Source organism: Liolophura sinensis, chromosome 6 (assembly GCF_032854445.1).
Source record: "Liolophura sinensis isolate JHLJ2023 chromosome 6, CUHK_Ljap_v2, whole genome shotgun sequence".
Taxonomy (NCBI): domain Eukaryota; kingdom Metazoa; phylum Mollusca; class Polyplacophora; order Chitonida; family Chitonidae; genus Liolophura; species Liolophura sinensis.
Genome location: NC_088300.1, coordinates 59,311,524 through 59,337,905, shown reverse-complemented (window position 1 = coordinate 59,337,905; position 26,382 = coordinate 59,311,524). Strand labels below are relative to the sequence as shown.

The 26,382-nt window shown below is 38.5% G+C and overlaps 1 protein-coding gene and 2 non-coding genes across 3 annotated transcripts in view; all 3 read left to right on the top strand.

Annotated features, from left to right (window-relative positions):
• The window catches only part of LOC135466284 (anaphase-promoting complex subunit 4-like), an 82,420-nt gene extending 64,613 nt beyond the window's left edge, over nt 1–17,807 (top strand). Inside the window, exons 19-21 of the mRNA XM_064743699.1 lie at nt 15,445–15,633; nt 16,197–16,305; nt 17,192–17,807. Coding sequence (XP_064599769.1) covers nt 15,445–15,633; nt 16,197–16,305; nt 17,192–17,410 — 517 coding nt within the window. The 3' untranslated portion in view covers nt 17,411–17,807. The remainder of the gene's footprint in view (nt 1–15,444; nt 15,634–16,196; nt 16,306–17,191) is intronic.
• A 4,226-nt stretch (nt 17,808–22,033) lies between these two features.
• Trnad-guc (transfer RNA aspartic acid (anticodon GUC)) lies at nt 22,034–22,105 on the top strand. Its single transcript has one exon. It is a non-coding gene; the product is annotated as a tRNA-Asp (tRNA).
• Nucleotides 22,106–24,031: 1,926 nt separating this feature from the next.
• Trnad-guc (transfer RNA aspartic acid (anticodon GUC)) lies at nt 24,032–24,103 on the top strand. Its single transcript has one exon. It is a non-coding gene; the product is annotated as a tRNA-Asp (tRNA).
• Nucleotides 24,104–26,382: the final 2,279 nt, after the last annotated feature.

The window sequence follows — 26,382 nt, the reverse complement described above, 5'->3', positions numbered from 1 at the left end:
CTGCATGTCTGAGTAACTTGTTCATGGACCATGAGCCAGTACCTGAGCAGTCAAATCTCTGCCACTTGGCTCCCACAAGCTCATTGGTCAGCCCATAAATGCACCTGCCCTCTACATTAACTGTTTATGTCCCCAAGGCCCACTATCACATAACAACAGTATAGTATTCTTTGACTGAGATTGACAACAGAAAGATTTTTTTTTTGGTAGTCTATTTGATATCCTTACTTTCGTTTCATTCCTGCTTCACTCTATTTATTGTAACTTCACATAAAACGAAGGCATCATTGTCAGGTTTCTTCATGCACTTGTACCTGTAGCTGGAGTGTATGACTGACTGCTCAGCTGTGGTTTGTCTCACAACTATAGTTTGTATGTTTGGAGTGGGGGTGGGGGTGGGAAGAGAGCACAGTTTTTAGGACACACATAACATTAGAGATTTCTAAATAAGGAAGTATTGTAGAAATGTTGACAGTATTATTATTTGCTTATGCACATTATTAAGCTGTGATGTTTGGGATAGGAAGTTCCTGCAGGTGACAATTTTAACAGGATGGGGCTAGCTCTTTACTACATACTTCATGAACCAGATTCCACCTGTTCAAACATCTTATCCTGAGTATGTGGAGGTTACTGTTAGTGGAACTGCTCTCATTCAGGACGCTTGTGTTAATGTCACTAGCTACATAGATTCTTTGGGATTCAGCGGAGTAAAAAGTTGTGAGATCGTAGTTGCTAAGGCATTTGTTTATGGAGAGACTGAAGAATCCGGTCAGATGTCTTAAGTAGGGACAGTGGTTTGGCTAAACTACCTGTAATATAGTAGATCAACATGTAGTGATCAACACCAAGCTATAGGCGGTTTAAAATGTGTGTAATAAGTACAGCAGCAGTGAATCGCTTTATCAAACTTATCAACAGCAAAATGATCAGAAAGTTTAATGACAATACTGTACGCTCATGCACATGTATGATGTGCATTAAGTAGTTATGTGGCTGTACATTTTCATCCAGAAACATGTGAAATACATAGAGATTATCAATACACTTTTCTGATTGGCATCATTGTATCAGTCGAGTTCGCTGCGGTTGCATTGCCGCATGGTGCTCAATGTCAATGGATGTGACAATGTCATTTAAGATTGTTATTTATTATTCATTGACAACTACCAATGGTAGTTTGGTATCACACATTCTTTCTGTTACTTGTCCATCAGTATTTAAGGATGAAATAGGCTCACAGCTAGTCGCTCTTTGTATTCAAGCATAGAATTACTGTTTATTGTTCAGTCCCCTTGCGATCAGTGCTTAGCTTTTGTTCTGTATCAGGAGTATATCTAAGTAAGAGTGGAAGAGTTGTGTCATCAGCATATTGTATTGCCAGATGTAATCATTAAAAATGATCAGAACAAGATCATTTAGAAACAGAAAAAAAATAAAGAATGTCAGTTTTGATGCCTGTGGAACACCACATAATTTAATGACAATAAATTTGGAATTTATTAAAATGAATTGTCAGACATCCTGTGCCATGTAAATGAACTAGTTAAAGGTGTACACTTTAAGACGTATCTGTCTGGTAAAAGCCCGTTTAAAGGCAATGTATAAGTTGTAATTTGATAACTAGTAATTCGTTAGCAGTGAACCGATGTTTAAAGCCTGAAAAGAGCTGGTCATCTGTGTAAGTCAGATGTAGAACACTGAGAAAGAATCTTGCACAGCAGAACTATTTTATCCATGCTGTTTTGGGTGTCTAACATCCAATTTTGAACTCCCCCTTACCCTTATAAGGTGTACTAGAGGCATACTTGAGGTACATCTGAGGTGTACAATTGGTACATGTTTATAGGCAAGGTGGATGTGTACTGTTTTCACTTCTTTCTTTTTTTCTTTTTTTTGACAGAAAACAAGCTCACAACACTGAAATATTGGCTGTATAAATTATAGATGAATTTAAGCAAGTTTATAAGTGCATGCTGTTCTTTCAACTGACTTACAACAACAGTGATATACATTTCCATGACGCTTTTCTAGCTGCATGATCAAAATTTAGTACCTTTTAAAACTGTTCATGTACCTAAACATGTTCCAAATTCTGTCCCAGGAAGCATCAATCAGTGCATAATTGGGTTGTTTTCCCAGGGTGTATATGAGGTACATCTTCTAAGTGTTGATTTTTTCCTGAGGTATAGGTATATGGCTTGGGTGTACTTGAGATACGTTACACCTCAGATAATAGAGATACGGTGTGCACCTCATCTATACCCCACACTAAAGGTGTACATGAGGCATATACCTCATATACACCTCATCTATACCTCGCACTGAACATCTCATGTCTGTAAGGGCCATGATTCACTTTTGGGCATAATTTTCGTGTTTGAGTTTTAAGAAAACTCATTCTGTCTTCTTTCTGAGCAAACATCAAATTATCCCTTGGGCAACTTTATCTATAAATGATTCAGTAAAGGAAGTATTTAAATCCGATAAATAGTGGCGGGAATATATTTATATGTATATATATAAGAACTACTGTCAGAGACTTGTGCTTAAGTACAAAGTGAAGGTATGTGTACTTTTAAAAAGCTGAAATCATACAGGCATTTATATTTTTTTTTAAGATGGTTTCATCTCAGGTCGTATGTGGGAAGGTCTGCCAGCAGCCTGTAGATTGTCATGGCCATAATAAAGTGAAATACTCTTGTGCACATCATAAAACACCAATGTACTGAACAAATAGTTTTTAACTTAATTTTTATTATGTATGCGAGGTGTAGATTCAAGTTTAGCTTACCCTGATTCTTATCATGGTTTATAAACATTAGATGCATGGATATAGAAAAAAAAGCATGTATCCATTATATACTTATCCTTGGTACTTTACAGCCTTAAAAAATATGGAACGGCCCACATAGCACAATTGGTAGAGCATCTGCTTCGGGAGTGGTAGATCCAGGATCAATCCTGGGTCAAGTCACACCTAAGACCTTTAAAGAGGAAGTTGTGACTTCCTCACTTGGTGTTCAGCATGAAGGGGATAATGCAACGACTGGTTGACCCGTATCACTATAATGGCTCGAACACGTGGCTTACTTGCCTTTGGTAAGCAATCTCAGTGAAGCGGGACTAGATAAAAGAGCAGTGGGAATCCATCCTGCAACAAGGAAGCACATCCCATGCACTCTAAGGATTCATTTGTCATCATATGACCAAAAAATTGTTAAGTACAACGTTAAACCTCAAGCACTCGCTCACTAAAATATAGGGTTTAGCATGGCAGATGGCTTTTGATATAAGAGATTTGTTTCATTATTTTCAAATGTCTCCCTTGTTCTATAAACTAGGCCAGTAAGCACCTTTTGGAACAGCAAATTAATTACGTTACTACATTCCATTGATGTAATTTTTTTAGCTTTGAGATATTTGAGATAAAACGGAACAGTGACATTTTTTTAGCATTATCTCGGCATTTGATCAGGTCATCCCTTCAGTGAGTATAGGTGGACTTGTGATCCTGTTTTAATTAAAGATAAATACAAAAACTAATGGTGTGTAATCAAGAGCGGACGCGTGCCACTTTACTGACCCAAATACATTTAACCACAGATCACATTTATAACAGCTATTTATTATTCCAACTCTAATTAAAGTTGATGCACATCATTTTGTGTTGCCGTGATATTATCAGTGGTATTTGCATACAGGTGGAGAATCAGAGGGATGTCCACTACTGTATTAAAAACAAACCGTTGGGATAAAAAACACACGCCAGGTAGACAGGCCAAAATACCTGTCGGATGTGCCGTGGATGAATAATGTGGTCCTCTAGCGCGAAGCCACGTGCCTTAGGGGAGAGGGCTATGGTGCTAGAGGTTTTTTTTTTTTGTAGTCAATACGTCTATTACAGTAGACACCTGGACTTTAATTAGGATCAACTACTTAAGTATACTGTAACAAGTTTTTATCTTGAGCACAGGCAGTATGTCATTAGACACTCTGAACACGAATTTGATTCTTTTTCTCGTAAGAAAATTGAAAACTGTCGCATTTTGTGCAGTATAGGCATTGTTTTTGGAGTGGAATTTTTGATCATTCTTTTCAACATTCTACTGTGAACTGATCGTGAACTATTGTGCTTTGGCCGTTTTGTTGATTTTGACAACATTTCAGCTCAGATCTAACATTGGTGCATTTGGTTCTCATAGTTTGATGTTCTCCAGGAGTTCTCATGTGACAGAGGTCTTGATATAAATACACATGGTGGAAAAGGTAGCATTGACATTTATTTCTTTATTCATCTATTTCACAGGGGTTTTAAGAATATTTCTCTTATGCAACAGTGGCCAGGATTATGTTGGGAGGAAATGCATTGGTATTGAATTACAGGAAATGTTATTAGCTCAGGTGTGACTAAAAGTCAATCAGGTCTTAATTTTTCGGCCTTGAATGCTGCTTATTTTTGTTCATATTTATTATATCTGTAACATCTGTGAACAGTGCTGCATTTTCCTAATACCCCAAAAATCACATCCTCCTTTTTAATTGCACCTTGGTTCAGGCTGCTGAAAAGCATTAAAATGTTTGTATTAAAAGTTTTAAACATATAACTCACCTTCCCTGTCAAAGGGAGCCTTTTTCTGATGTTTTTTTTTTCATTCTGGTATACTTCTTTGCATGACAACTATATTTACATATGGTAAGTCAGACACAGACATGGCTTCAATATCAATCATGGAAATAAATAATTAAATACTTTCATGAAAGCATGTAGGAACTTATCGTGACAGTTTCTTTGACCTCTGTCTTCTTGCTGCTCTTTATTGCTTTGTAACCATGTGTTATTTATGAATCAGTGTCATATATAAATCTTATAAAATCTGATCTGGAATCTTGCACTGACTGACTGCACCGACTACACTATGATTTGAAACTGTCTAGCAGTGGCGTGACAGTCTGCAATAAAAATGAATTTAAAGTTGTGTATTAGAACCTGTTTCTGTTTTTATTTTTTCTGTACCTGATCCTCCCATGTTCGTTTTTTAATCAAGGGAATGATGTTTCCATAGTTTTTCACAGCCTGCAAGTCCTATGTTTTCAGCTGCTTGTTAGACCAGTTTAAGTGATGCAGAGAGAAGGATAACTGATAGAACATTTGTAGTTTGTTGTTACTGAGTTTCCTTTGACGTTATTTGCTAAGACAGCATGGAGGAATAACTTATAAATTTTTCTGGCTACAATGGCATATATATATGATATAGATTTGACCAGTGAGAAGCAGCCAGGTGAGGGCAAAAGAACCCTTTTATCTACCTCACGGAGCATTGTTTTACACCTTTGTTCGATAGAAAAAGCCGTGTAAGTGTCGGTAGTGGGCAGCTGACATGGTACAAGTATGATTAATTCCTGAAATAGACTGGAGTTTATCGCGGCTTATTTAATCAGTTTGGAGGAGCACGTGTCTGTTGTTGAAGGTTACTGTGACCTGCCCTGCAGCTGCTAGGTAAAACTGCCCTAAGGTTACAGGATATGAAGTCTTACTGAAGCATTGAATAAGCTTGGCTGACATTGAGATCAGGGTGCAGGGGTTGACCCCCCCTCCCCAACAGTATGCCCCAAGCTCAGCTTTTGGGGCAGGTGCTTTTAACAATAGCTAATGTTGTAGGTAAATCACCGCTGTAGGTAATAAGTAAGTCTATTCTTCCAGCCAGCTGCCACACTGTGTAAGAAACAAATGGCGGGTGCCGAGGCCCTCTAATATGTCACTCAGAATATTCCTTGACAAATTATCCAGTCAATCGGCCAAGGAATATCATGGTTGACCAGATGTCAAACTTCTTCATGTGTAAACATGGTATAAGTCCATGCTTTTATGGAAAAGCTGGCTCATATTGCAGTCTGAGCAGTGAAATCTGAAAAAAGAACAATGTATTCTCAAAACCGGGCTGTTATTTGATCTGCTATCTGATAATGAATGCTAAACACAGACTACAGAATTACTGGAGAAAGCATCTAGGAGATTGTATCTTGAGAATGGTAAAAATTTGTGTTGCCAAATAGTTAAAAGGATAGATGAAAGAGACTCAAAAATGAAGACTATGATTTCAGGGGAAATAAAGCTGTGCCAAACATATATGACAAAAAAATATAGAATGTTTATTTTTGAGACAAATTTTATATTTCTTCATTTTATAAATATTTTTTATCAAATTTTCAGAAATGCTTCATCAGTGGACTAGGGACCAGATTAGCACCCTCTAATCATCACTTTCCTCCACAGTATTGTTTTGATAGCTGTAACAGTTGACGTTACGACTGCTGACTATTTAAGTTTTAAACTGACCATTTCATGGCTAGGAAAACTGTAAGGCCATTTTAAATGCATATTAGGAAATAAAACACTAAACTCTTCTATATATCTTTTAATTGTATACGTGGTATTATCTAGGCATACATATTTTTACGTATATATAACATACTGTTGTCTGCAGTGTATGAATTATCTTAAATATGAGGAAAACTACCAATGAATGAAATTGACAAGAAAGGTATCACACACCAGGAGCTGAGTGAGAGTCCGTTGTTTGCCCAAGTATATAATATTAAGGTGAATGCTGAAACTTGAACAGCATTGAAGACATCAGAACTTGAACAAATCAGTCTAGACTGATGTCCACTTCTGCTAGACTGGCCAACTTTCTCTTGGCTGGATTGCTTACAAAGGGCACCTGCTTTTTACAGGCACACCTGTTGGTCGGTGCATTTGACTGGAGAGTTCTACCACTGATGGCCTTTTTAAAAGGTCAGCAGTGGCATCTATTGTTCAAGAACTGAAGACAAAGACAGTGGTTTGTATACCATAGGTGTTGTCAGTTATCTGCCCAGCTCGTGCACGAAACTCAAATGTCATTGTACAGTAATTAATGTCAGTGAGCAACATTTAAACAGTCACCTCCCCTTACATGTCATTCAAGGTGATTATGAGCTGGAAGTTACGGAACTAGTGCGTAATTTATTTATTTATTTGATAGGTGTTTTACGGTGTAAGAATATTTCATTGATGTAACGGCGACCAGCATTATGGTGGGAGGTCACTGGGCAGAACCCAAGGGAAACCCACAACCATCTGCAGGTTGTTGGCAGACCTTCCCACGTATGGCCGGAGGAAGCCAGCATGAACTAATTCAATCAAAGATTTAACTTAATTAACGTAGGCATTTATGGAACACAAGTCTCGCCCCATGGTGAAATAAATATCTGGGTTGTTGAATGTTACTAGTAATACAATAAGACCGTGACAAAATCGCAGTAAAGTGGTTCAATACTCGGTTTGGTTTTGCCTCAGATTTTGAAACTTGTTTTTGGAACTTCTTTGCTTGGTTTTTATAGTGTTTTAGTGCAGCAGGCAGCAGCACTCTATATATGTCTGCATTGAGATTGGCCTGCCATAATGAGATACTAGAGTTGGAAAACTGAAATAGATGACATGTGACATTTTCATGAAAGCCATGGTAAACCTTACGCTAACTTGTAAAGACCTTAACACCAGTACAATACCAATGTGTACATATACTCAGATATTCATTCATGTTGTGTCGAGTGTGGAAATAAAGTGCAAATTCCACCAGGTAGGCATAGAGGTACTTTCAGAAGTCTTCAATCCTTCGCTGAATTCTCCATTTACTGTAAACCTTTTCGACATCTACAGCAGTTGTTTTTAGTGAAATGTTTGCATGCAATTATTAGGAAAAAGATACTAAAATGAGTTGTTTGTGTCAACAAAGATGCCAGGTAAACGTGCGCGAATCATTTCTCTGCACCCCATGGCTGTCAGAGGTGGTTGAAAATAATTAGGTATTGTTTGTTCTTGTGTACTACAATTTTATGTTTAATACATGTAGTACAGGAGAGTTAAGACTACAGGTGCATCTTAATATAACAGTCACTTTTATAATCACTATTTATCTCTCTTGTCCTTTTACAATCACAAGCCCTGATGTCCATCAAAGATCAAGTCCTGGAAGTGGGCCGATCAGCCTTGGCCCAGATAAGCCGATATGAAAACTAGATTGTTTACCTGATACAAGTAGTGTAGGTTAGTTTAAGAGTATATGTTTTATTTGTACAGCACCAAGTGACTTCTCCTGACATCCGCCTGGCAGACTGCCAACTCTGCCTTCAGTCTTGTCACACCCACCGCCTCACAATGGCGTGTGGCTCGCTCCGGGCCGGCACGTGGGGATCAGCAAATACCTGGCCATCAGGGGTTCCCTCTCTTGTAATCAGTGGCTTTGTGCCCAACTACCTCAATGTTTGTCCTCACATTTTTCTGACTCAGTGATTAATGAGTATATGTTTACAGGTTAAAAAAAACCCTGCTTTATGCGCGGGCTGTTAAAGTGTGCGGAGCGTTAATCCCCCTCCCTTCCCCCTGCCCCTGCCCCCATAATATGAATATTCAGCATTCATCCCTATCACGAACACCCACCTTTTCAAATTAATGACAGTCAGGGCCCACTTTTGTAAAACAATCCATTTTTCATAACTTCTCATCGATCTCATCGCCTTATTACACTACAATCAAGACGTCTTTTCCCTGAAAATTTTTGAGAAATATGGCTTAGGAAGTTCAGTAAATTCAAAATTGCCATGGAGATTAAGTACTCAAACACCTATACTCTAAAGTGGAAATTGGGTCTCAGTGCAACAAAGTGTAAAGTTTGTACATGTAACATTTTGTCTTCTACTCAGTTCGAGTATCGGTAGTAGGCAATGGTTGAAATGTTGCGAATTCAGCAGTTTTCCGGCACATAAATGGGGACTATGATGATGTATCTGCTTCTACAAAATAATAAATTTAATGTTGGTGCTGTCTTAAGACTTCAGTAAATTCACGCTTTACATAATGTAGGGTTTAGTCTTCATCAACGTCGATTTTTCATTGTCATTTTGCAGCAGTATGAGAATTTTGATTTTCAGTAGTATGACATGGTGACATTGTTTTTTCTTGTGACATCATCGCTTTGTGGCACATGGACGAGTTTGAAAGATATTGAAAATAATCCACTAAAGATAACTTTAACAATAATCCACTAAAGATACATTATTGAATTATTAAATTAACGTAACATTGAATCATTCACATAATAGGAATCTCTGACCAACAAACTTGGAAATCCCTAGCTCACTATTGGCGATTCACACACAAATCTTACAGAAACAAGCCTAACATCCTCAAGTGCCATCTTTAATAAACACAAGTTTGTAAAATAGAAAACTGTAAGGCTTGTCTACTGGAAAAATAGTATATTTAACACTGATGTTGTGGTGATAGCACCAATTGTTGTCACATTATATCCATGCAAACTTATATAGACAGGAACCAGTAAAATGGGTCCTGGTGTATGTATAACTTGTTCCCTAGGTTAAATATTTACTCTGTTGAAGGTGATAGGTTATCACCACAACGTAGGTTATAAATACAATATTTTCTCCAGTAGATCAGTCTTATTAATTTCTATTGACCTGGATGTTTAATAACCTTCATTGTTACAAACACAAGCTTGATTGTTATGTCTGCTTTGACCAGCCCAGACTGGCTATGCTATGAGCATTTGCAACCACAAAGAAAGCTGGATGGTCAGTTCTGGAAACCACAAGGTTTGATGCCTGACCAGTTTTGACAACCACAAAGATAGCTGGCTGGTCAGCTTTGGCAACCACAAGGTTAGATGGCTTGATAATTTTGGCAACTGCAATGTAATCTGGCTGGTCAGATTGGGTAACTGCAAGTTATCTGGCTGGTAACTTTTGGCAACCCCAAAGATAGCTGGTTGGTCAGCTTTGGCAGCCATAAGGTTATATGGCTCGTAAGTTTTGTCAGCTGATAGCCATTTTGTCATCTTTGATTGCAACAGAGTTTTGGTCTCGTGCCATTTTTGGCAACAACACATTTTGATCTTATGCCATCTTTAGCAAGTCCCATATGTTAAATAGTCTTGAGTATGGCATAAAACAATAATCAAATAAATAAAATGAGATAAATTTGTGGCAACACAGTTTGACCTTATGTCATCTTTGTCATCAGCACAGTTTAATCTAAGGTCATCCTTGGCAGCATGGTTTGGTTTCATGCCATCTTTGTCAACCACTCAGTTTAGTCTCATGTCATCTTTAGCAACAGCACAGTTTAATCTAAGGTCCTTTTTGGCAATATTGCAGTTGGGTCTCATGCCATCTTAGGCAACAACACGATTTGACCTTCTGTAATCTATGGCAGCAATACAATGTGGTCTTGTGTCATCTTTGACAACAACACAGTGTGGTCTCGTGTCATCTTTTTCAACAACACAATTTGATCTCCTGGTATCTTTGACAACAACATAGTTTGGTCTCATTCCAACATCGTCAACAACACAGTTTGGTCTCGTGTCATCTTTGTCAACAACACAATTTGATCTCCTGGTATCTTTGACAACAACATAGTTTGGTCTCATTCCATCATCGTCAACAACACAGTTTGGTCTCGTGTCATCTTTGTCAACAACACAATTTGATCTCCTGGTATCTTTGACAACAACATAGTTTGGTCTCATTCCATCTTTGTCAACAACACAGTTTGGTCTCGTGTCATCTTTGTCAACAACACAATTTGATCTCCTGGTATCTTTGACAACAACATATTTTGGTCTCATTCCATCATTGTCAACAACACAGTGTGGTCTTGTGTCATCTTTAGCAACAACATAATTTGATCTCCTGCCATCTTTGGCAGCAACACAGTTTGGTCTCATTCCATCGTTGTCAACAAAACAGTTTGGTCTCATTCCATCTTTGGCAACAACACAGTTTCATCAAATGTTATCATTGGTTACAACACAGTTTTGTCTCATGCCATCTTTGTCAGCCACTTAGTTTTGTCTCATGTCATCTTTGGTAACAACACAGTTTGGTATCATGCCATCTTTGTCAACCACACAGTTTGATTCAGTGTCATCTTTGGCAACAGCACAGATTAATCTAAGGTCATCTTTGGCAACAATGCAGTTTGGTCTCATGCCATCTTTGGCAACATCACGGTTTGGTCTTGTGTCATCTTTGTCAACAACACAGTTTGGTCTCGTGTCATCATTGGCAACAAAATGGAATGGTCTCGTCATCTTTGTCAACCACACAGTTTGTTTCAGTGTCATCTTTGGCAACCACACAGTTTGGTCTCATACCATATTTGTCAACGACACAGTTTGGTCTCATGCCATCTTTGTCAACCACTTAGTTTAGTCTTGTGTCATCATTGGCAACAAAATAGTGTGGTCTTATGTCATCTTTGGTGACAACACAGTTTGATCCAATGCCATCTTTGGCAACCACACAATGTGGTCTCATACCATCTTTGTCAACACCACAGTTTGGTCTCATGTCATCATTGGCAACAAAGTAGTGTGGTCTCATGTCATCATTGGCAACAAAATAGTGTGGTGTCATGTCATCATTGGCACTGTTTGGTCTCATGTCATCATTGGCAACAACACAGCTAGGCATCATGTTATCATTTGGCTAGTGACACAGTTTTGCTTTTGTGATAACACAGTATGTCAACTGCACAATTATGTCATCTTTGGCAACAACAGTCATCTCATGTCATTGTTAGCAACCACAGTCTTAAAGACCTCACTTGCAATCATCAAATGAATGTTGTTTTAGAAGTCACAACTTCAAAACTTTTCTGTTGATATGGAATTGTATGATCTGATTCCTAAGCAATTATCAAAATTTCAAAAAAAGTATATCTTAAAATTTTCACAGAACTCATTAAAAGATTAATTTCTCTTCTTTTTACTTTTGGATACAAAACAGATGTCTGTAAATAAATTCCTATATTTTGCTGTGTGACTTTGCCGACATATGAACTTGTGTTGGCCCTCTCTTATCTACATTTATCTGGTCAGATAGAAGCAATTGAGGTAAAAAGATAAGTTGTGAGTCTGTAGCTGATAACAGTGACAGGGTAAAGTGGTGTTCCACATAAAGCATTTTTCTACTCAAATTATCTGCAGCATTTTAGCCCGTAACATTAATGTCAAACTTTATCATGCATTCTTTGAAGATGAACATATATTATTTTTCACTTTGAGTTTAAAGGTTTTTCTTACATAATATATGAAAAAAGCATTGCACACAGTAGAAACATGATGCATCAATAAGAGAAAGCCAGTGCTAGAATACTTTTTGTGATGAACTATTGCAGGGTAGCTTAAAGGTTTTTTTTCCTCTGGTAATTCAGAAAGAATGATTCATGCAGATGGATATAGAGTTTTTGTGACTGCAGGTACTGCAAAAGAATCTCTGTGAAGTTCACCTGGTGATTTGAGATAACATATAGTTTTGTATGGTTAACCTACATATATGTAGGTAAAGAAAAAGAGCTAGCTGGTTATTCTGGCCTGGAGGCCATCCTATCAGAGCTCACAATACATCCAGTCTTTGTGGTTAGTACCTGAACGAGTTTGCACCTGCTGCTTACTTATCTTAGCCAAGGCAGTAGGTTAACAACGGTCGTCCTTTGCTCTCGTGTCATCGAACGACCGGCACACGTATATATCCATTTCTTGGCCAGACAGCAAAGAAGCTGAACCGCTAACGCAGACATTGTTTACGATCTTTTTGAAAAAAATATCAAATTATGTCCTGTATGTACCCAGCCATGCTTGACTTTCAGCAGGTACCTTTTTGCTTTACAAAATATATGCTATAAAAATGGTAGTGCTAAATTGATTGTGAGTTGGGAGAAACAAGATTGAAAAGCAGATCCAACCCCCCAACCCACAACTCCCCAACCCCCAACCCCCCAAATAAATTGCCTGGAAACTGTAAGGCTTCTCTTTTTGGAAACGTTACCTTATGTATTGGTAACTTTTAAAGTTGGAAGAAAGCTTTATGGTTATGATACTTCCTAATGGTGTGTTTTTTAGGGAACAGATCTGTAAATAGTTTATCTGTCAGTGATCAGTGGAGGAGCTGTCAGTTTTTATCAGCACGTGTGAGGTGTTGTGAACAAAGCGGCTGGCACGTCGTCTCCACACACTGGCCCGTGCGAGCATAACCGCAGCGCTGGAATGTCCCAAGGTATACAGGGCAAACATAATACCTGTCACCAAATGGCAGAACATGCCTGACAAAACAGCCCAAAAGTAATAAGATTTTTCCAGATACAAGATGAAAGGCAAAGAATTTGACCTTGGATGTTCAGTAGTATATCTATAGAAAATTGCCTCTTTGATTTATATCCCGGCATCTCCCCAAAGACGAAGACTCGCCCGTCTGCCACACGAGGGCGTTAGAGTACAAAAGTGGGACCGGTTCTGGAAGTAAGCTATCATGCAGCCTACCTGAAAAGAAATGAATTGTGAAGGCCTAAATACATTGAGTAAATGCTAACTGTCCGTATAAATTAGGCTGAATACCATGAAATTTGTAGGCCTACTTTTTGAGAAGCATAATGGTAGGTGTATGAATACGTAAAAACGGCTGTATAGATAGCGTCCAGCCAGAGAAGTCCTTAACGCCTGAACTCAAGTAGGTCAGGCAGGTGTTACATGGTGTTTACTAGACCCAAGTAATATGGACATGCTGTCTCTTAAATAATCACACCATATGTATAAAGGTGGAACAGTTCACCAGTTATCTTATCAATTGCATTAAAGTTGCCTAGTCAACTAGAACGTAATTCTTTACATTGATGCATAAGAAAATTTTTTTTAAGCAGGGAAGTGGCTTGCAGAATCAGGAGCTTTGATTTGTTGTTTGGCCTGAGCTGCTTTTGTGTTTGGGAATTCTATATACATGTTCTTTTGACTAAACAGAGTAGCGTTCCTTCTGACAGTGTGTTCAGTCAGGGTATAGCCGGACATTATATGGATTTGGACTGTGTCATAATTGAATCACTTAGTCGACTACTGTGTAGTTTTATATTTCCATCCTTATCTTTTAGAGATGGATTATCTGTACAAACATATGACATGGGAGGTAACTCTGATAACAAAATGGCTTTTTACTATAATTTGCAAGGGTGGAGACAAGGGACAAGTCTAGGAAAAAGTTGTTGTGGTTTGGTTGTAGGTGAATGATAGAGAGATTCAAGGTGGTGTACAAGAGCCATGTAAAAACAATGACTTAAAAACTATGACAGATGTTGGGATTTGAACCAATGATCTTTAGGGCCACAGCCAGACCATGCACTGACGCCAGAGTGACAGTTGGCAGATAATTTGACATAAACCTGTGAAATGCGGCCTCTTGACAGTTCACCTCAGGTTTTGTTCTAACTGTTCAAGTAAATGCTTAAAGAGCTGCTTTGGTGTCAAAACATTTGTGTCTTAAATCAAGATGAACTGATAGAGACTGGGATAGTCTGAATTGCTTTCCTAAATTGTGAAAATATTGCAGCGATTTAAAACCGATATTGTACGTTTCACCAGAGTATACAGAAAGAAAATATTTCTGTCCCTTCCACTTTGCCTGGTGTGACGTCACCCACGAACACATGACGTCATCAATCGCTGAAGTACATCCACAAATGACCTTGCCCTTTCAAACGCTCTTGATGTCATCCCAGCATAAATGCCTTACTCAACGTCACATCTGCCTGATTTGACGTCATACAGAGAATATTATCATGAAACATCAGGAAAATTTTACGGACACAGCCGAAGATTTTGTTTTGCAAGGAATCTTCAGTTATATGGGTTAAAAAGTGTTATTCATCAAAATCCTATTGAAACATAGTGTTAGGCTTATTACATAGGATTTCTTTCATATCATTGTAATATTTCTACGCAATTTGTATCCTGACGAGAGTGGCACTTTAAAAAATAGCACATTACAAACACCAAGGAAACACTTGTCTAGGAAAAGGAAAGTCATCAAGCTCATTCATACTTTTGCCACTCTAAAATGTGTCCACACCAGCCTGTATTATCAATATATTATACATTGAACATCAATAAAATTACTTAGGGAGAAAAATTTTGTTTGCCAAAAATGCAAATTTGACACAAAAATTTAAGATAGTAAAACTTGTAGTAATGTTTTTATGAATGGCGCAAGAATTTGTACAGAGAGAAAAGACTCCATAAGAATGACGTCACATTACCAATGGTAGGATGCAATATGAAATACCTGCGGCACAATTGTCACAATGTTAAAAGATACTCTAACATGGAAAGAGTACAATATGGACAGTTTTTGGGTTAAAGGCAAGCACCTAAGTATTGAATGGCTCACTGACCACTGTTAATAATGTGCGATAGCAGGTACATAAGCCTTAAACACACAAAGGAGTGCCACCTTACTGTTGTACATGGATTTCTTCCACACTTTCTCTTGTTATCTAAATCAATATAAGAAATACTGATACTGATGGTAGCATCTGTGTGTTTTTTGTTGCAGGAGACAATGTAGCAGACACAAGATTTTGGACCTGGCATTGTATGATGGGAAGACGCTTTCTCTGTTGTTGCTAGAGGACACGGAGGAAAGTTTGCCTGTATTAGCTCAACTCTCCTTGTCCGTCTTACAAGATGATATGTTTCGGCCAATCTCCCAACCAGATGTCAGCGTTACTTCTTTGCCAGAGCTGTGAGTAACTTTTTGTACCCATATGAATGATTATGGCTAAACACCACTCAAGAAATATTTCAGTCATATCACTCAGCTTTTTAAATTATAGATATTACGTGTTTGCATGAAGTGGTAGTGGGGAAAGTGGAATAAGGGAGATAACTCAAGCTATATATAATGTCAATTGACCTTTTCAGAGTACTCTCCCTTTAAAGTATCAATCTGTTCTTTCATACAAACGTTTTGTTGTGTATTTGCAGCATGCATTCTTTTGAACCCCAGATGTCAACAAGAATTTTAAGATCCAGACATTTTTCCACAGTACAAAGTATAAGCTGAGCATAAATCTGATCTTGAAAGAAGAGAATTCTGGTTGTACATGGGAAGGTCACCCAGCAACCTGTGGATGGTTGTAGATTTCGTCTGGACTTTCTCACACCATAATACAGACCACCATCACATAAGTGAAATATTCTTGAGTACAGAGTAAAACTCCAATCAAATAAATAAATATATGAAAGTGGACAAATGTAGAGAGAGATGAGGGGCATCATAACAAGACTGTATGTTGTGTTTTGCAGGCAGACTGTGGACTTGGGACCGTTGATTGAACCACTGAGCTGGAAGGTTCTTGAAAATATGAAGGCCGTGTCCTTTGCAGTCAGCGGAACACGGAAAGTCGCTTGTGTGGTCAGTTGTCCAGTATTGTCTTCAACAGATCTGTAAAAACATGGCTGTTGAGATCATCGTATCAATAATTTACAAGGTGTTACTGTGGCAGAGCTGTTTTGTTTGCGGCCCTGTGGAAATTCATGCACTGTCTGATGATCTACCTAAATACCTACAAGTCATCATTCAAATGTCCGGTAAATTCACCCATAAAATATGTTGTGCTGCGGAAAGCCAGAAAAAGTTGAATTCAAACATGTGACATTATATTTCAAGCTCTTGTGTCTCCCAGCTCTTGCTGGCTTCCTCTCTGGATGCACGTGGGAAGGTCTTTCAGCAACCTGCAGATATTTAAGAGTTTCGCTCCAGCTCTCTCTGGTTTCGGAGTGCTGTCATATAAGTGAAATATTCTTGAGAGCAGCGTAAAACACCAATGAAATCAAATGAAATCAAAGCTTTGCACCACTGAGCCATTTTGTAACTAACTTGATTTCTTTGATTGGTGTTTTACACGATGCACAAGAATATTTCACTTATACAATGGCGGCCAACATTATGATAGGAGGAAACTGGGCAAAGCCCGAGGGAAACTCACGACCATCCGCAGGTTGCTGAAAGACCATCCCAAGTACAGCAGGAGAAACATGTGCAAAATTTCAAAACATGTTTCCATGAAGAGCAAGATACAATGATACAGTGCCTGACCAGTTCCTACAATTGTTGGATAGATGTTTGAGATTTCTTTTTAGAAGGTTACAAGACTTTCATATTAATCATTTGCATAGAAAGACCATTTGATGTGTTATCAAAACCATACTGATAGTTAAATTAGGTTATTGATACTGCTAATCTTGCAAACTGTGGTTTGACTTCATGTCCAGCTGTGGTGATGTTTTGCTGTTTTCAGCTGTTTTCGTCACGTCGTCGCGTGCGTCTCTTTCTGATGGACATGGAGGAGGAGGAAGAAGAAGGGGATGAGAGTCAGCTCGAATCAGAGTCCAGTCACCTTGGCGACAGCAAACTGGAAGAGAATCTGTGTCCTACCACAGAGGCAGAAGAGAGTACAGACGAAAACAAGGAAAACACCAGCACTGGCGATTCTCTTACTCTATCCACTAATCCATAAACACTGCCGTCATTTAAATAGTTTACTATTCCATTTCTGTATTCCAACTTTTCTTTTATGTTTTATACAGGGGTAATAGTAAATGTACATGCCACAGTTATTGGACACTACTGTGTGTACCAAGATTCTCCTGAAAAATATGTAAGCCTTGAGACTTCTCATTTTCCATTGCTTTTTTGTTGCCTTTCTAATTTTTAATTTCATACATAGGAACATAGGAAAACAAATTTTTCAGTCTGATAAAATATCATTATGGTAAAAGTGTGAGTGGTGTAATCGTGAGTTTTCCAGGTTATACATTGAGAAAACTGAGGACAGCCTATGTTCTTTTAACAAACATTACTGTCATTGTGTAAGTTAGGTGTATTCTCTGTGCAGATGATTAAAGATCAAAAATCTCAAGGTTTGAACTGTCTGTCCTATTTATTGACCCAGTTACGTTAGGCTGCATGTTTGATTCTTTTGTGTGTTCACATTGGCAAAGTCAAACGCTTGCATGCGCATGAACACTTGTGTCAACACTGGTGGAAATACACCATCATATAAGCAAAAAATACACGTGTTAATAAATAAACACAGAACTTAGACAACAGTCGCTGACAGAAAATGGTCAGTGACATGATTTATGTATCACTCCTTGAACATATTGTATTTCTGCCTCAAACACTCACAATTTGCCATGTGCAGAGATTCCTATTAAGTGTAAGAGTGGTCTTCTCGTTTTGAGTATTCCCTTGATTTAGCGTATTGCATCAAACCCAGACAAGGTCAGAGTGCGGCATGATGTTGTACGCATTTACATGTACTACTGCTGGTGACTTTATTGTGCCGTCATGGATGAGGGGAAGATACCCAATGGGGTGTTTCACTGCCTAGGCCATGGTGATATGTCAGAGTGAATGTGCATGAGTTAGAGTACTGATTATCTCAAACAAAGAGGATAATGTTAATCAGTGTCATAATAAGGAGTATTAATTGTATATGTTGTATAAGCTATACCATATTAGAATACATTATTCGAACAGATCAAACTGTGTGGAGATGTGTATTGCAAAAGTGCATTACTTCCAAAATGCTTGCTTTATGTTTGTGTTTTTTCTTTTTTTGTTGATGGAGAGGTATATGAGTTATCACATATCTACTGAGCTCATTGTATATGCTCACTGTATATTGTACATGTAACATTCATAACGTGGTCACATAATCATTAGTTTTCGAGAGGCGGAGCTCTGTAATGATCACTTGTCACTTTATCACTGGACAGCAAGCACAACCTCTTTTGTGATTAGCAGAAGTCACTCAAGCATTATCTAGTGCCAGTTACTTGTTACAAACGCTCTCATCAACTCGCTGAATTATGAATCTTTGTGACATCATGGCGTCATGACAGTCCTCACGTATTTTGTGTGCCTTGATGGGGATGTCACAATGAATGAGAAGTAACAATGTCACAAGAACAAGTGCGTGATGTTTGGGATCTATGGATTCTGTATCAGCAATGTTTATGACATCCTCAGCGGTAGTCTTTGGCTTTTCTTGGCTCTTCAGCCTGTCAATCGCCTGTAAAACAAAGACTGACGATATGTTTCACAGTACTACGCCAATCAAATGCTTAAAGAGTGAATTGGGCACAACTTCCTTTCACAACCAGCGTATAGGTTGTCACCCCCATCCATGATCAATGGAGTGAAAAATACTCACACTTTTTCTAGCCAACCATTGGTCAAGATGTCTGAGTCATGTGACAAATACCTGGGTATGGCAGCAGCACATTGTCACATTAGTGCTACCATATCAGCCTATGTTTGTATTATCCAGCAGTATGGCTAACAGTTGGGACCTGCATGGCTGATGCCCAGTAGCAGAACTGTCTTGTCTTGTCCCAACTCATTATCAATTATTTGATTGTTCTTTAGTGCTATATTGCTGGATTTTTATACACCCTTGCCATTAGTTGGAACATATACATGTATTATATCACAGTGATTTTGTCCGTCTGTCCGTATTCGTGTCTGGGCTATAACTCCAACAGGTTTCTGCATAGACTTTTAATTTTTGGTGGATACATAGATACACAGATGACGATGTGTCGCAACTCACACTTGTGCATTTTTTCCGCTTGACATGGTAACCAGATAGCCATTTTCCTTATATATACTATAGATGTGATTTCATGTCCAAGCTGCAACTTCAGCTGTTTCCTGTGTAGGGTTTTAAGTTTTGGTGGATACAAACATACACACATGACGGTGTGTTGCGACAGACATTTGTTCATTTCCAATTTGCCTCCAACAGTCTTCCACATAGAGTTTTAATTTTGGTGGATACATAGACACACTGATGATGATAGTGTGGCGACACATTTTCGCAGTTGTCATGGTAACTAGATAGCCATTCCCCCCCCCCCCCCTCCCCCACACACCTCTGTTTTCCACACAGTGTTTTAATTTTTGGCGGATGCATAGATACACAGATGACAATGTGTCACAACTCACATTTGTCTGTTTTCACCGATTGTCACAGATAGCCATTTTCCTTGTATATACTACATAAATAGAAATCATTTCTTGTCCAACTGTTTTCTGCATAAACTTTGGATTTGAGGTAAACGCATTTGTCTACTTGCGATGAAGATTCCCCTCAGGGGTTATACTCACCACAATGCTGCTGGTATTCTTTTATACATTTCAAACAAGTGCATTGGTTGGGGCATATGTTGGGTTCACCTGAATTCTTGTTCACCTATATGATGGAAGTCAGTTTTATAGGGGAAGGAAACTGGGGTAAACCACTGACCCTTTGCCAGTTAGACTTGTGGCAAGTAGAGGAAACCAAAGTAGCAATGTGACTTACAGATATGCACATCAAACTGGTGAAAGACAAGTAGAAAACAACAAAGACTGAAATGCTCAAACGGCCATACAAGTAGTGGCTTCAGACGCAGTTTCACTTTTCATCAACAAAATGAAGGCCCATGCATGCACACACGTGCACTGTAGACTATTACGCACATAAAACTGCAATGGATCTATGTGAAGAATAAAAACACTGTAAAACATCCAAAAGCTTCTGAAGCCTATGGGACACCTGAACCCTTTTGCGCTGTGATAGTCGACTAATGATCATACTATTTCAGATTGCATCCGGCGTGCCCATCAAGTGTAGTTTACTGCTTGCTGTCAACAACGAAAGGTCTCATGAACAGTGAGATTCCTGGTCCAAGGTTGGAAATGAACCATCATAATGACATCACACAAAAAAATGAACTGCAATACCTGTAACTTTCACTGTTTTCATCAGACTTCTGTTGTTGGATTATACTGTGGAAGTTTCCTTCCTGGAAACAAACGGCTTAACAATTCTGCATAACCTTGTATGGAAAATGTCCAATGCTTCTCTGGCTTTGTTTTTAGAATGGCATGGCTGCCCTTCATGTTGAAAATTATGTAAAAGTTTTTCCTGACACTGATTATCAGATGTCTGAACCAGGGTAAATTTTACAACGTATCCAAATTCCTAGGGGGAAAAGCCTGTGCCTTTTGAGCTGATGATACTGTCCATGATATTTATGCACTTTATTTCTTGCCTAAAGGGAAAAATTGCAATTCAGGCATACAAAATAAAAATATAATACAATCATCACAGTATAGCTGGACTATCACCTTCAGATGAAAACCTTTGCACTTCACCTCTGAAAACAGCTTATGGTGTGAAGCATCGAGTGAGTGAGTGCTTGGGGTTTAACATCGTACTTAACAATTTTTCAGTCATATGACAGAGGAATCTTTAGAGTGCATGTAATGTGCCTCCTTGTTGCAAGACGGATTTGCACCGCTCTTTTACCTTGTGCTGCTTCACTGAGATGCCTTGCCGATGGCAACTAAGCCGCACCGCCCGATCCATTATAATGATACGGGTCAACCAGTCTCTGGGCTAGTAGAACCTCAAAGGATTAAAAAGAAATGCCGCCTCTAAAATATTCTACTGGGGTGATCATGTCATCAGAGGAGCAATCTTAGCCTGTGATGAAAACAGGTACATTTGTTTTTGCTTTTTGTTTTTTTTCAGACCGAATTTGATCAAGTTTTATATTATTATTGCATAGAGAAAAGTAAACTCAGTGGTTTTGCAACGCCATACTTCCATATCACCAGCCGCATCTGCAACAGTACTCGTGTGGTTGAGCCAGGCTAACGATGTACTAACGTCAGTACATTGTTAAATCAGGTGTCCGCATCAATCCGTGGATCGAGCTATACCACGGGCACGTCGCTGGTTTAACTTATGATGTGTTGAAGCCTTGTTGACCCAGCAACCTGCCGTTCTATTATGCTCTCTGTGAACTTTACTTTTGTCGTAATTTACATATGTATGCTTTTTGTTGAATATTTCACGTGTGGTTTGTAGCAACGTACGAGGGTTTTTTTAACATCCGAGAAAGGTACGAGTCACTCCTATATTGGGAGTAACAAATTCGAAGGCAAAACTTTCCATTTATTTCATGAACGTCTATATTATGCTATCAAATGAAAATGCCCGGAGGCAACAGGGAAATGATAGCTTGATGTCAAGGAAATCGCTATCAGTTATTTGGTTCGTGTTCTTCCTAACGTTGATAGCCAGTCCTCGGTAGTATAGTGGTGAGTATCCCCGCCTGTCACGCGGGAGACCGGGGTTCGATTCCCCGCCGGGGAGGCTTACACTTTTATTTCCCCTTTTAATACGTTGTGACAAGAATGGCCACATCCATTAGTTCACATAGCAGACTAGGAAAAAAACTAGAATGAGACTATTTATATATATAAATGGATGAAAAAAAAATTAGTATATGTGATGTGTTTATATTTAAATAATGTTATTAATGCTGTTTGTATAGGTTGTGAAATTTTTCTGTTGACTTCCTTTCTTTTTCTATATATATATAGATATATATATATATATATATAAATGGTTCACTGCCATTTGGGATTTTTTTTATTGTTTATAACTCTTGTAGGGCTTCATAGATGAGCATACATTCTAATGTTAGCATGCGCTTGCCACTGGTCGCATTTTCAGTTTAATAGGAATAACATACTAGGGCTGTCATCTTGATAAAAATGATCGCCATATTGGATTTTTAGGTGGCTACCGTGTTGTTTTTAACAAAGGAGTGCTTAAGAAGTTCCAGATTCGTTCCAAATTTGATGCTTGGATGACCAAATGAACGATTGCTTCGGTAATCTGCTGGGTTATACGATAGGAAGCTATAATAGGACTATCCGGTATATAGCCTTCCACTTTGTGCAAATTATGGTGCTTAATTCCACACAGTCTCGATCTCTACCTTAAACCCAGAACGGGACTCTTTTTAACATAGTCTATAAAAACATCATAATGTTTGGAGGCCAACATATCCACGGGCACGGTGATCTGTATATACCAATCATTGATTCATAATTTCCCAGGCGACTGTTGCATTTGAATAGCCTTGTACGTGTTTCGCACCACGTGGCATTCCAGTATATAACACTATTGACAGGAATGTATGGATTTTTAGTGAGCTTGACATTTTTTCGTTTGGTTACTTCACCTGTATAAACAGAGACCGGTTGATCTTCCATTCACAGGTCAACACTGCAGAAACGGGATGTAGACAGGTGACTAAATAACAAATGTATATTACTGCCATAAAGAAGTCACATCCATTAAAGTTGATACAGCTTTTAAGCATATTAAAGGGTTTACACCTGATAAAGGCCTATATAGCCTACAAAGTTTGCATGCGGGAATAAGAGAGAACTGACTCCATGGACACAATTAATCATGTAGCCTAGGTTCTTTGTTTATTACACGATGGTTGTCAGTTTATATGAGCGGAGGGATCCGGAGTCCCCGGTCAGAACTTGCTAAATTATGTACACGGTAATTAATTATGCCCTATACTCATGGTTATAGACACAATTAAATTTAGCACGGCCTAAATGCTGATCTAAGGTTGGATCTTAGACTCTAATTTCCATCTTTGTCATGACAGTTTAAAGCCTTTCTTTTTTAAAGTGAAATATTCAGTGGTTGTAATCGCCAGTTTAATACGGGAAACTGTTTTATACAAAACCTATTTAAGTGAGCTATAATTCTTGCTCTCGGTGCTTACATGGACTGCATTATGCGTGAAGGGCTTTCTGTTCGCTGCAGTTATGTAAAAGGAAGGAGGTCTCTGGAATGAATCTAGCCATATTTGTACATTCTTATAATATATAAGCCTGTGTGCAAACGAACTGTGTACATATCCAATTCCTTTGTATATATATATTACAAAATATTTCCACATACGTACAAAACATACAGTTGTACATATATGTATAAGTAACCTGAAACTTTTAGGTATAGTAGAAATATTTTCCTCCGTAGATAAATTACATCAACATGTTAGTTTTGCAATATATATATATATATATATATATATATATATATATATATAGCTGCATATTGCAAGCGATGCCTCTGGCCATGCGTACACGATAACCTTCGAATGTTATATCTCATATATGAGACAATGTTAGTGAGGATGCTTTAAACATACTAAACTTTATACATGCGAGTTATTTGGTTCATGTTCTTCCTGACGTTGACAGTCAGTCCTCGGTAGTATAGTGGTGAGTATCCCCGCCTGTCACGCGGGAGACCGGGGTTCGATTCCCCGCCGGGGAGGCTTGCACTTTTATTTCCCCCTGTAATACGTTGTGACAAGAATGGCCACATCCATTAGTTCACATAGCAGACGAAGAAATAAACTAGAATGAGACTATTTATATATATAAATGGATGAAAAAAAAATTAGTATATGTGATGTGTTTATATTTAAATAATGTTATTAATGCTGTTTGTATAGGTTGTGAAATTTTTCTGTTGACTTCCTTTCTTTTTCTTCTTCTTCTTCTCAGAGACAGGCGTCGTTGAAAACAGTTTTCTGTTTCTCTTTGCATTAATCCATTCTAATTTCTTAGTTACTATAGACTCACATTTTCAGTTGTCCGGCTTATTGGGTTTTTTTTTTTTTTGTAACGTCCATTATAATCGACGGCTGGTACAGTCAGAGGTGGATCTCGCCAAATGTTATGAGGTGTTTGTGGGTACTTTTGTCACCAAGGTGAAATTAATGTGGACACTGTATTTACCATGTCCCTTCCAGTAATCTGGTAATTGGGTGTCAGCCCACTGATTAGTCTGCCGATGAGCCAGGCCATGCACCAGGCAGGGCGTTGACTAGTAGACTTCTTGTTCAATAATCCCACAGCTTACACCGGCAGGCGTTTTGATAACTATTCCCTTAACTTCCATTCACCTGTCTGTCTAGCAAGTCAGATCGTGTCAGGTACTTGTCAAGTGAGTGAGTGAACAGTTTCTAATGAGAAGTTTGATTTAGTATAAAATGCCTTACCTTACCTTACCTTACCTTACCTTGATAAGGCAGATAGAAACTTACTGTCACTTATTAGTAGGTTTGTGTACTCCTACACTGCAAATCCAGAGTGTTTTCTGGTTGACATTAGGGAGGGCTATCTCATGTCATTTAATCAGTTGTGTTGGATGTTCCTACCACTAACAAATTGTACTTAGTCGTTGTTATGTTACAACACTGTCTTCTGGATTTATTTTTGTGATCACTGAGGCACATCCCTGCTAGCTCCCCAAACAGCGATTTATGGATTGCGGCTCGGTGATAGTATCCCAGCTCTCGATTTCTTGTGACTTTATAACAGAAAAGATAACAGATAATATCACCTGAGTTTTTCAGGAAGTAGGTACGTGGAAACAGATTTGAGCGGCCACATACTTTTTTTCTGATGTGCTTGCATGTTACTCAATAAGCCAACTTATACTAGTAATCTGAAATTCTTATAAGGCCATGGGATGCGCCATGTTGAAGCAAATTGAGACACGATGTTGCGTCAGTTGTACCCCATGCATATGGTTAAAGCCAGGGATCGCGTGACGTATCCCTAGTTTTCCGAAATATCCCCAGATTACTCGCGTCTTACTGATCAAAGCTGATAACATCACAGGGGTTTCGATTTCCTTAATGTGTCCCATTATGCTTATGGAGCAAAGTTTGGGATGAAATTAAAAAACTCTCCACATAATTCAGCTGGTGTTTTCACCATTTTCTTATGACTCTTTCTATAATCCTCACAATAAGTCACAACCTTTCAGTGTTCGTGCTCAGGATATTTTGCAGTTCTCAGTATGGGGTGTTTACTGTGAAGGAATGAATTCCGCCATCTCCTCCTTGGAAACTTCAACTACCATACGTATCCAAGGACTTACACGCTCAGGTCCTCACTGTATTTCTGTGCTTTTTAACGAATACGTCTTCAGCATGCATACAAGTTTATATCGATGCGATATAGGAGTGGTAAGGTTGATGCTTCTGTTTGCGTACCAGATTTGCGATATGGAAAAGTTCTTAGATTGACGGATAACCTGTATGTATATTCAGCCTGCCAGACTTATATGCAATTCCATGTGCTTTTTATTTCACTCCAGACCGCGCACATGCGGGCACTTCACTCACATAAGGCAGCAGAGAGTGGCCTTAAATGACGGCCATCTTGGAAAAATGGCAGCCATTTTGGATTTTTATGTGGCCAATGTGTTTTTCAACTAAGGAGTATATTTATGTGGCTAACGGGATTTTTTTCATCTAAGGTTTTCTTACATAGCCACATTTACTGCTTGTATCACCAGATGAACTATTGGTTATTACTCTGCTGGACTAGTATACATGTAGTACCTATGAACAAACGAATGACCTTGAATGGCGGCCATCTCGGAAAAATGGCAGCCATTTTGGATTTGTATGTGGCCAGTGCGTTTTTTTCAAGTAAGGAGGACTTAAATAGTCACATTTGCTACTTGTATCAGTAAGTGAAATGTTGTTCCAGTAATCTGCTGGACTATTATTCATGTAACAAAGGAATAACCTAAAA